Source organism: Scyliorhinus canicula, chromosome 19 (assembly GCF_902713615.1).
Source record: "Scyliorhinus canicula chromosome 19, sScyCan1.1, whole genome shotgun sequence".
In the NCBI taxonomy this organism is placed as follows: domain Eukaryota; kingdom Metazoa; phylum Chordata; class Chondrichthyes; order Carcharhiniformes; family Scyliorhinidae; genus Scyliorhinus; species Scyliorhinus canicula.
The window spans coordinates 88,494,312-88,506,585 of record NC_052164.1 but is presented as its reverse complement, the minus strand read 5'-3'; the positions used below and the strand labels follow the sequence as shown (position 1 = coordinate 88,506,585).

Genomic DNA, 12,274 nt, shown 5'->3' with positions numbered 1-12,274 from the left:
AACAGATCCTTGTGGTACGCCACTCGTAACTGAACTCCATTCTGAACATTTGCCATCAACCACCACCCTCTGTCTTCTTTCAACTAGCCAATTTCTGATCCACATCTCTAAATCACCCTCAATCCCCAGCCTCCGTATTTTCTGCAATAGACGACCGTGGGGAACCTTATCAAACGCTTTACTGAAATCCATATACACCACATCAACTGCTCTACCCTCGTCTACCTGTTCAGTCACCTTCTCAAAGAACTCGATAAGATTTGTGAGGCATGACCTACCCTTCACAAAACCATGCTGACTATCCCTAATCATATTATTCCTATCTAGATGATTATAAATCGTATCTCTTATAATCCTCTCCAAGACTTTACCCACAACAGACGTGAGGCTCACCGGCCTATAGTTACCGGGGTTATTTCTACTCCCCTTCTTGAACAAAGGGACCACATTTGCTATCCTCCAGTCCTCTGGCACTATTCCTGTAGCCAATGATGACATAAAAATCAAAGCCAAAGGCTCAGCAATCTCTTCCCTGGCTTCCCAGAGAATCCTAGGATAAATCCCATCAGGCCCCGGGGACTTATCTATTTTCACCTTGTCCAGAATTGCCAACACTTCTTCCCTACGCACCTCAATGCCATCTATTCTAATAGCCTGGGTCTCAGCATTCTCCTCCACAACATTATCTTTTTCCTGAGTGAATACTGACGAAAAGTATTCATTTAGTATCTCGCTTATCTCCTCAGCCTCCACACACAACTTCCCACCACTGTCCTTGACTGGCCCTACTCTTACCCTAGTCATTCTTTTATTCCTGACATACCTATAGAAAGCTTTTGGGTTTTCCTTGATCCTACCTGCCAAAGACTTCTCATGCCCCCTCCTTGCTCGTCTTAGCTCTCTCTTTAGATCCTTCCTCGCTTCCTTGTAACTATCAAGCGCCCCAACTGAAACTTCACGCCTCATCTTCACATAGGCCTCCTTCTTCCTCTTAACAAGAGATTCCACTTCTTTGGTAAACCACGGTTCCCTCGCTCGACCCCTTCCTCCCTGCCTGACTGGTACGTACTTATCAAGAACATGCAATAGCTGTTCCTTGAACAAGCTCCACATATCCAGTGTGCCCAACCCTTGCAGCCTACTTCTCCAACCTACACATCCTAAGTCATGTCTAATGGCATCATAATTGCCCTTCCCCCAGCTATAACTCTTGCCCTGCGGGGTATACTGATCCCTTTCCGTCACTAACGTAAAGGTCACCGAATTGTGGTCACTGTTTCCAAAGTGCTCACCTACCTCCAGATCTAACACCTGGCCTGGTTCATTACCCAAAACCAAATCCAATGTGGCCTCGCCTCTTGTTGGCCTGTCAACATATTGTGTCAGGAAACCCTCCTGCACACATTGTACAAAGAACGACCCATCTAATGTACTCGAACTATATCTTTTCCAGTCAATATTTGGAAAGTTAAAGTCTCCCATAACAACCACCCTGTTACTTTCGCTCTTTTCCAGAATCATCTTCGCCATTCTTTCCTCTACATCCCTAGAACTATTAGGTGGCCTATAGAAAACTCCCAACAGGGTGCCTCTCCTTTCCTGTTTCTAACCTCAGCCCATACTACCTCGGAAGAAGAGTCCCCATCTAGCATCCTTTCCGCCACCGTAATACTGTCCTTGACTAGCAGCGCCACACCTCCCCCTCTTTTGCCCCCTTCTCTGAGCTTACTAAAACACCTAAACCCCGGAACCTGCAACAACCATTCATGTCCCTGCTCTATCCATGTCTCTGAAATGGCCACAACATCGAAGTCCCAGGTACCAACCCATGCTGCCAGTTCCCCTACCTTATTTCGTATACTCCTGGCATTGAAGTAGACACACTTCAAACCACCTACCTGAACACTGGCACCCTCCTGCGAAGTCAAATCTGTGCTCCTGACCTCTATACTCTCAATCTCCCGTACCCCAAAACTACAATCCAGATTCCCATGCCCCTGCTGAATTAGTTTAAACCCCCCCAAAGAGCACTAACAAATCTCCCCCCCAGGATATTGGTGCCCCTCAGGTTCAGATGTAAACTATTATTTTGGTTGACTCACATTTGCCAATACAGTGGCTAACTACAATTCTCTAAAACTAAAATAAGATTCTTGGATATACAAATGAACAGAAAACAACCTTATGTTTAAAGTGTGCTGAATTTAGGGAACTGTAATCTGTACCTCTCCACCAGATGGAAGTATACCACTGTTTTTGCCACTCTTAAGCACTGGAAATGTCATGAATTAATCCAAGCATGTCTACAAATATTTCCTTCTAGTTCGTTAAAGCATTATTTATGAGGCTAGTTTTATAGTGATGTTAATAAATTGAATTCCTTCCTATACAGGGAAAAAATGAAATTGATTAATGCATCTGAGAATGGGTGAATTCTTATATTAGCACGTTCATTGCCTACTCAAAAAATAACAGCAGCTATGTTTCACTTTAGCATGTTTCAAGGTTAAAAAAAATCAACTTTTAGCCTTTCTTTACTAAACCCTTCTGAAAATGTCTTCCTTTGCTTGTTGCAATGATTGTGTTTTTCTGGCGATTGTAACCCCTTAGAATAGTTTTTGAACTCGCATGTGACTTGTGCTACTAGAATATCTGATTAAAATTGGCAGGAATTTGGCAATAAAGTTCCATTTATGCCTGTGACTCCTACCCAGCACAAGTTTAAGAATGTTGCTTGTAAACTTGAATTGAATTGTAACAATATTATCTGAATTTATCCAACTTAAACAATATAAAGTTCATGGGAATTATGTTTACAATTCAAATTGAAAGATTATTTTGTATGTTACAAATCGTATTTTGCACGTATAATGTGTGATTAATTCAATCCAAAGTAGTAAAATTGTGGAAAAGATGAACAAACCTGTTTTATAATAACTTGTCACTTTCTCAGAACATCCCAACATTTTTATAGCCAGTAGATTTTGAAATACATTGCTATTTAGACAAGAATGGCAAGGTTCCACACATGTCATATTAATGAGTGATGAGACAATATTTTGTTGGTGATTGTTCAGGAAGGAATTTTGGTCAGGACGCAGGTAGAACTCCTTGCTGTTGTTCATGGGATCTTTAACAACTTTGTGGATCAGACAAGTGAAGCCATAGTTTAACATCTTGCCTGGCAGGCAGCACTTCCCACTTTGAAGCAATGCATAATCACCTGAGAATATGTGCCAAGCTTGCATTCGAACATGAAGCAGCAGCCTTCTCGCTCAGAGGCAAGAGTGCTACCAACTGATTGAAATGGACACTACATAGAGTACTTGGGGATAAAACAAAATACCTTTTGATGTAAACACTTAACAGTACAAAATAAATCCTTTTATCTCTGAACTCCATTAAATCGATTGCAACTGCATCTCCTTGCTTGTTGCTGCATTGTATACTGACTATCCATCCATACCTAGCTTTCGGTGAGGAGAATGTTCTCCAACTCACACCAGCAAGAGGAAGGCTATGCTGTTCCATTCTCTCCAGGAAAACTGTGTCTCAGCCTTTGATTCTGTTCCGGCTCTTGACACTTGGTTTTTCTGAACCTGACTGTGTGTAGCTACTTAACTGTGAGCTAGTTTGTGTCAAAAACAAAAATGAGGTCAAGTCTCTCACCAACTCTGTCTATTTCTCCATTTGGAATAATGCCTGCCTCTCTCCTCTTTTGTCTCTATCCTATTGAAATCTTCATACACTGCTTTGGCAATTTCAGCCTCAACTTTACCCTGAACGTCACCCTACGGAACCTCAAGCTCATCCATGACATGTAGCTAGTCACCTGGGTGACCTTTCCAATTCTCCCTGCCTTATTTGAGTATACTGCTCCAGTTCTACACCTCAATTTAGCATCAGCTGGTGTGTCCTTGCATTCTAGAAGTCCCCTTCTAAACTACTCCATCTTGCCACATTTTCTTCCGCCTTCTGCAATCTCTATTAAACTTATTTCTTTAACCTATCATTTGACCATCTCCATTAATGCTTGCTTGGTGTCTCATTTGTCCGGTGAGAAGTATTTTTTGACAAAATAATCCGTGCAATACAGCGTCAATAACAAAGCCAGAATTTGTTGTTCATCTTCGGAATGTTTTGGTGCAGGAGTGAATGTTTTGGTGCACGAGAGCTCCAAGAGCTTGCTATTTGTGAGCCCTCAAATACAGCAATGATCCTGACACATTGCACATCCCACCCTAATAGATCTTTTTAATTGTAAACAAACTAAAAAGATAATAAATCTGCTTTTTAGATGTCAGATGTGAAATGTGTTTTAAGGCGGAAGTAGTGAGAATCTGATTTGGTTCTCTTCCTGATAGTGAACGTTCCTGACAATGCCATTTATTTATGGTAACCGCGTAATGCTCATTTGTTTTCCTTTCCTCTTCAAACAGAGGGTTCTGAAACAGCCTTGGCAGATGTAGCATTGGATCTCCTTTGTTTGCTGATGAAAGACCATTGGACCTGGCTATGTACTGAGAACATGCAAAAAGTCATTCGGCTGCTGTGTGGGACGCTGATAGAAAGGTAGGTGAGTCGTTATACACAATCAGCCCATGCACAAAAACAAACGCTAGTTTTGAAATCTAAAATTTTGCCCTGGTTTGAGTCAGCATCTCCAGGTTCCAGTGACCCGACACTCAACTGAGTAAATTGAGGTAAACATCTGGGTAACTCACAGGTAAGATGCATTGGAGCATTAAATATTTAGGGTGTATACAGATGAATGGAACCAAACAATGACTTTTTAAGATAATTCTTCAATTGAACTGCTGGCAAACACAATGTGGGGGACAGGGAATCTATTAAAAGAAAGTCTGTGTAATAATTCCTTCAGTTTTCTCAAATCCTCCAATACGGCTTAGCGCATGAATTGAATATTGTTTTAGGAATTTACATTATGAGCAAAATGTACAAAAGTCGAGCCTGCTTTATTTTGAAGAGGGGACTTTTAAGGTGACCCAACCACGGTTTCCCAAGGTTGCAGAGGAAATTTACTGAATTGATCCAGCAGTTGTTCAGAATTATGATTTAACTACCGTGAGACGCAAGTTTCAATATGAGAGCTGAGACAATATTTCCCCTGGCTGGGGAATCTAGAACAAGTGCGACAGTTTCAAGATAAGGAGCTGACCATTTAGGGCTGAGATGAGAAATTTCTTAATTCATAAGGTTGTCAATCTTTGGAATTCTCCACCCCAGAGGATTGTGGATGCTCCATCGTTGAATGTATTTAAGGAAAGGTTTTTGAGCTCTGGGGAAAACGAGGGATATGGGGACTGGGTATGAAAGTAAAGTTTAAGACTAAGATCAGCCATGATTGTATTCAAAGCGAAGCAGACCCGATGGATCCTATGGGTTTCTCCTGCTTTTATTTCTTATGTTCTTATGAAGATTAGGGGTGAAACACGAAGCCAGATGATACGTTTTACCTATATTCTAGTAGAGTTGCGGCATGAAGTAACAATTGGAGGTACCTTTGGAAAGAGAAAGGTTTGCGGATATAAAGTTAGAACAAAAAATATCAAACTATTATCTTAAATGTTTTTTTAATTTTACAAGAAGGAAAATATATTCCAGACTGGGCATGTCTTAGGGTGAGAATTAATTTCTGATAAACTCTTATTTAGCCTGATGACCTTTTCCTGTTTCCAAAAGTTCTCATGTTCTGTCTTAAAGAGGTTGTTATCAATTTATAGTCTGTCACATTTATAACAGACCGTTACTTACCAGCCTGTAATTTACCATGCCCTTGCACTGGCTCGACCAAATGGAGTTTCCTTCGAATGTTGGATGTTTCAATAAGATAATCACATTGCATTTTTATTGTTTTATTTTAAAAACCTATTTCAAGCTGGACAATGACTAGCAAAGCACCTTTTGTTTGTGCCATTTTAACTTAGAAACAGCAAAAGTAATTCTGTTTCTTATAAAGCCTCTCCTGGCGTTTCCATTATCAACAGAATCCGATTTGGTCTTTATAGAAATGGTAATTATGGTAAATAAAGTTCTTTGTTTTCTAAAATTTGCTGCAACAAATATCCAATGAAGATTCAATGGTTCAAAGAAACAAAAGCCGTCCCAATATTGTAACATTTACGAATACTAAATATGAGAACTCATGGTCCCCAATGATGTCAATGTTTAAATATAAGGAGTGCAACTGAGAAACAAAAGATTTGGTGCTGAAACTGAAATAATAGTAGATACCAGTGATATAACTATACTGGAACGCATAGCCATGAGCATGCTTAGTTCTGTAATACAAGTCTAAAGCACTAGAGCTGGGATGTTGTCGGGACCTATAGCCCTTTGTTTTCAGTGTGGGTGGAACCTAAATGCGGCTGAAGCCAGGATTCGGAACCAGCTTTTCCATTCTATGTACAGGCCAAAAATACAATGAACTATTGAAATGCTGCAAATTAACTTGATATAAAGTGTTAAGTGAATGACATTGAACTGGGGTGAAAAATAAGTTTCCCAACATCAAATATACTTTGACTAAAAATTTAGAGTGATGAGCCATTTGCATACATCCTTTCAGTTTATCTAATTCTTAACAGTCTCTGGATTTATTAGTTCAAAACTTGCAGTTTGGTTTCTGAGTTTAGTATTCCTTTGCCCCAGTGGCAGTCTTCAAAACTAAATATTGGTATTGTATTCTTTAAAGTTTATAGGTTGTTTCAACAATTGCTAGTTTAATATTTCAAAAGATAATTGCAACAGAGTTAATTCAGCAAGGGCAGCACAGTAGCACAGTGGTTAGTACTGTGGCTTCACAGCGCCAGGGTCCCAGGTTCAATTCCCTGCTGGGTCACTGTCTGTGCGGAGTCTGCACGTTCTCCCCGTGTGTGCGTGGGTTTCCTCCGGGTGCTCCGGTTTCCTCTTTCAGTCCAAAAATGTGCAGGTTAGGTGGATCGGCCATGATAAATTGCCCTTAGTGACCAAAAAGGTTAGGAGGGGTTACTGGGTTAGGAGGATAGGGTGGAAGTGAGGGTTTAAGTGGGTTGGTGCAGACTCGATGGGGCCGAATGGCCTCCTTCTGCACTGTAAATTCTATGAAAAAAAAATGTTAAAGCAATGCTTGTCAGCTTGCTTGCAGTTTACTTGGTGATAGAGTTACTTGGTGATAGTGGAAATTTTAGGTTGTTCTGGTACTTTGCCTGTCCAATAAAATGTCATGATTCAAGGACAAAGAAAAGCTGGTGGGGCATTAATAACCTATCCAACTTGGGGACTAAACTTCTGTATTTTAGTTATTTAAAATATATTTAAGTGTGAAGGTCAGAATTGCTATAAATTGGCATTTAACTGCCAACCTCGTAATTGCATATGATTGCATTTTTGCCATTTCGCCAACCATCGTATTCTACATTTATTGTAAACAAAGCTAGACTAGTGTTACTGCCATGTTGCAAAGCCTGAACTGATACCATTAAAATGGAAACTGTGTCAGTTACCTTAAGCTGACTGCTTTCCCCAGTCTCCTTGTGGATCATTTAACGTTTAATATTCCGCTTCTGTTTAAACTCACTGGTGACTAACGAATCAAATCTTGCTTATCCATCAGTAAGAGCCAGGTTTTGCAGTTAATTAAGATGATAAACATATTCACTGGCTGCTGCTGGAAATGGTTTTTTTTAAAAACAATTTTATTGAAGTATTTTAGGCATATAGAAAAAGTGACATTTTACAGTACAAAAAAAAGAAGTCAAGACACAAATTAAACATAGTGCAACCCATGGCTCTGTTCACGCAAGGATCTGCCTCAATAACCCCCTACTCTACTCTACTCTAGCCCTCCGCCCGCCTCTGATGTTTACTCCTCTGTGAAGAAGTCAATGAATGGCTGCCACCTTCGGGCGAACCCTAATAGTGAACGTCTCAAGGCGAACTTGACTTTCTCTAGGCCAAAAAAGCTCGCCATGTCCGATAGCCATATCTCAGCCCTCGGGGGCTTTCAGTCCCTCCATGCTAACAGTATTCGTCGTCGGGCTCTCAGTCCTGTGTTCATGACCAAGTGCTTTACAGTCAATGAAGTACTTCTGAAGTGTCGTCACTGCTGTAATGCTGGAAAGACAATTTGTTAGCTGAATTTGGTCAAATGGAACATCAGGAACCCTGTCAGACAGTCAAATATATTACTCCTTTGACTGTGGAAGTCGTCACCAAGGCTTCTGAAAGTTCTTTTCCCTCTTTGGCTGGAATATAACTGCAAAATTCTGTTGACTGTTAAACCCCGAGTAGCATCCCATTTCGTATCGCCAAATGGACAAACTTTGAATTCCAAGCCTAATTCAAGCACAATATGTTAATTCATCTGAGCAAACAAACTTGGCCTGTTCATTTTTTGGGTGATTTTGGGCAGTCAGTTCCAAGACCTGGTGCCAAAATTGATGTCCCAGTGTCTGTACTTTGGAACTGGGAAAATAACCGAAGGAACCACATTTAAAGCAAAAAGAGAAAGTCAATCTGCCATTTAATCTACTATCTTGAACTATTTCTCAGAGATAAATTTATTCTATTTGATTGGTACAGGAACATAATTGTTCCTCAGCAATAGTGGTTGAAAAAACACAAAGTACCCTATTAACTTTATCATTGGTTCTGTCCTGCAAGAAATTAGAAGATCTAAATAGTGATGAATGATATAATTCTAACTTGCAAAATAATTTTACATCTCACCTCAATGAAATAAATACTGACATGAGCATTGAAAGCAAAGCAGCTAAACTTTGATACGATTCTGTCCCTTTACTTTGAAAAGCTGGTCCTTTGTTTGAGTTCCCCATTGAGGTGATAACACTTGGTAACAAGAAATGAAAGATTTGACATGCCGATTTCTGATTTGCTGGATCAGCTGGAATGCGAAATATAGATTAGTATCTCTGTGGATTGGCATGCTTCTGTTCACAGCTTATAAATTACTCAGCACCATTAAGACCCATTCTAAGTGAGATCTTGCAGATAAATTATGCCAGTAAAATTTTGTTTGTATGGCACAGACTAGTTAGTCACCGATGAAAAATGAGGGAAATATCTAAAACCCAGTACATGCTGTTCTTATCTGGACTAATTCCAGAACCATGGAATGTAAAAAATATCTATGGTACTCTGGTTTCAGCTTTTGACAGATGAGAGTTGTCTGATGAGGGTCATGAAGAAACAAAAGTTCAAGGATTTTGTAGTCCTGAATTTGAAAATGTATGTGAAGCTTCTGTCTTATGATGGTGCAATGATTTTCACGTGTACCACAGTTTCATTATCTAAAGACTGCACAAAGTCAGTTTTTGAGGATTAATTTGAACATAATTGTTTATTTGAATGTCTTTTTGAGTTTCATGTGGCTATTGATTTCTCAACTTGTGGTGCTGGCTCGTTAGCTTTATCATCTATTTGCAGGACTTCATTGCATAATTTCTGTGCCATATTCAATTAGAATTTGCATTAAATCAGATATTCAACTTTATACATGTGAAAATTTCAACATGTTTTCGAATTGTCCAGGACTTCTGATAGATTCATTCCTTAACTTGGGATGAAGGATCTAAAAAAAACAGTTGAATTTTATGTTTCAATGACTTAAGGGAAGTACGATTAAGGTGGCCACTTCCCTAAAGTGGAAAGCCAGAGGATTTCTGAGGGACAATAACCAACACCGTTGCTTTTCTGGAATGAAACAAGATGATTAGGGTTATATGAAGAACAGCTATATCTCAAGGAATGAAGGCTATTGGCAGATATCATGTAGGCAGGGACTCAATGAAGCAGATCAGTAAGGAATGGAAAAGCCTAACTTTATTAGTGAGAGAAATTGTCAGTGGGTTAAAGATCTTGAATGCGGCTACAACCTAGCATACAGTTCAGTATAGTGACTCTCTGGGTCTGAGAGTGAGCAATATAAAGAGGTGTGTGGACAGACTTTTGGAAGGTTGAATTAACAGCCAATGACACATATGGGAACTGATGATGTTAGGCGGATGGAGTAAATAGGCCACTCAGATTAGACCCAAGTTAGATTTTTATTTATTAACAAACCTCCTTCAATCTTTATTAACAAACCTCCTTCATCCTGTACTAAGTCCTGCTGAGTTTCATAAAGGAACATAAACCATTAAGGCCGCAATTCTCAAGAATACAACCTGTACCATATGCTAAAGTAGCTTAAGATTTGAATATCTGGTTGAGAAAGTGATGTTGTCAGGGAGATTACAGGTAGAAGGCACCGGTGTCATATTTTGGAGTTGCTCGTTGAGCATGATTACATTTCAACTGGACCATTGGCACCTATGTCTTGATACCAAGATTAAATAAAGTTTCAATTCCGTCAGATGTTGATTCACCACAAAGGAAATGTGCGGGGGGATGGTGGAAATAAAGAATAAATGCAGCAATGGAGAAAAATGATTCAAAATAGGAATCTTGGATTTTAGTTTGAGAAATGTGCTTTAGGGCAGGAAAAGAAATGACATGTGAAGGAAACAACAAGAAGATGCAGAAGGGAGATAGTATTGAGGCCTACGAATTGGTCATTGGTTTATATGCAGATAACAGCAGGAGAGCACTTGAGAACAGGAGAGACCGGGCTGGAATTTTTAGAGCTCGCTGGAGCTAGTAAGATGGCTGGTCGGTAAGGAAATTGTGTGGGAGGCTTCCCGCTAGATTCCCGGTGGTTTGAAAACTGGAAGTGATTAAGTCAGCAGCAGGAAGGTAACAAAATGGGGAATTTGCCTTTTAGCAGGTGGAAATTCATTGATATGCTTAATTGCCCACTGGAATATAATTCAAATGAAATTCAACACAATTTAATCCTGCTTACACATGTTTAAAACTTACACATGTCTCTTGTGCCTTCAGTGAAAGCTGGCAGCTTACAAAGGCACACTCTCCACTCTCTCAAAAAGCAGCCTTGGGACTGAGGCTTTGAATTTTGTCGGATTTTGGGTTGGGCTCTTTAGACAGCGGGCAGTAGGACTAAGGCCAATCCCAGTTGGGTGGGAGCAAAGTTTGATTCGACCGTGGGAATAGACCGACATGCAGGTGCCGAAGGGGATACGTAGTCCAGTGCCATGCAGTGCCTAGTTAAATTGCCCAGGTAATTGAGTAAAATAAAAATAATAATGCACAACACATTCTAAAGATGTTTGGTTTGTAGGTAAGCTGGTTTGAGAGCGTGTACCTTAATGAGGCTTCCTTGACTCACTGAGTGTCCTTTGTACTTCATGGAGACAGAGATGTACGGCACTGGGACCTTTTATTTAGGTAAAACCTTGCTAAGCTGACACTGAGGAGTGGAGCTCCAGGCAAAAAATTCGGAATCCAGAAGTACTGGGTTCAAAATTGAAAGAGGACACTGGACAACTGAGATGCAGAAAGGCCATCCCAAAGTGACATCACGGATACGGATTCATAAGGGGAGAACACTTTTGAGACTGATTGCAAGGAAAGGGAGAGGTAATGGCAGCATGGGAATCATCCGTCCTGTCTGTCTTCTTCCTCGAGCATTAGAGGGGATATGCCAGCTGGACTGTGGCATCATGGACTTCAGTTGAACCCTTTGATGCTGCCGATTTGATCTTGTATGACGGCAGAGGAATCTTCCCCTGGAATTTTTAAACATCTTTTTGTGCTAGAGCAGCAGAAATTCAGATGTTGAAGATTTAAACTGCAGCGTGCAGTGCAGTGCAACTCTTAACACAAGGCTGGCTGCCCATTATATATATAGTGCCAGCCTTTGCGCAGCCATCAGTTGATGTGGGCTTCCCAATGCCAGAGCTGCTCCCTGACACATGATCAGGCTGCAAACCTGAGTCACCTGCATTCATGAGCTTGTTGCTCATGATCGGATTCAGCTGACCATCACCGACCCATGCCAGATCCCCAATGATTTCCAGGCCCACCAGTGGGTGCCACAACGATAGGACTAAATCCAGCCCACTAATTAAAATGGACGGCTATTCTGTTGCTGCCTTCATGAAAAGGCAGTTTCAACCAGAGCAAGAATGGGAACTAAATATCTTGCCTCTAAAATGTTCAGCTGAGCTAAAGAAGGTAGGAGGTATAACCCGATTATTTAGGGACAGAATTGCAGTCATATCACGTTTTTGATAAACATAGTTTTATACACAGTTTGTCTGCATTGAGCTAAAGAATAATAAGGGATATTTTGTCATGTTTGAAATAGATGTAGCCCATGAAGTAGTGGGAAATACAAATAAAATGTGTCGCT

The 12,274-nt window shown here is 40.4% G+C and overlaps 1 protein-coding gene across 1 annotated transcript in view; it reads left to right on the top strand.

Annotated features, from left to right (window-relative positions):
- Window positions 1–12,274, top strand: part of snx19b (sorting nexin 19b) — a 183,896-nt gene that overhangs the window by 41,252 nt on the left and 130,370 nt on the right. The window contains exon 8 of the mRNA XM_038778577.1: window positions 4,440–4,572. Within this exon, the coding sequence (XP_038634505.1) occupies window positions 4,440–4,572 (133 nt within the window). The remainder of the gene's footprint in view (window positions 1–4,439; window positions 4,573–12,274) is intronic.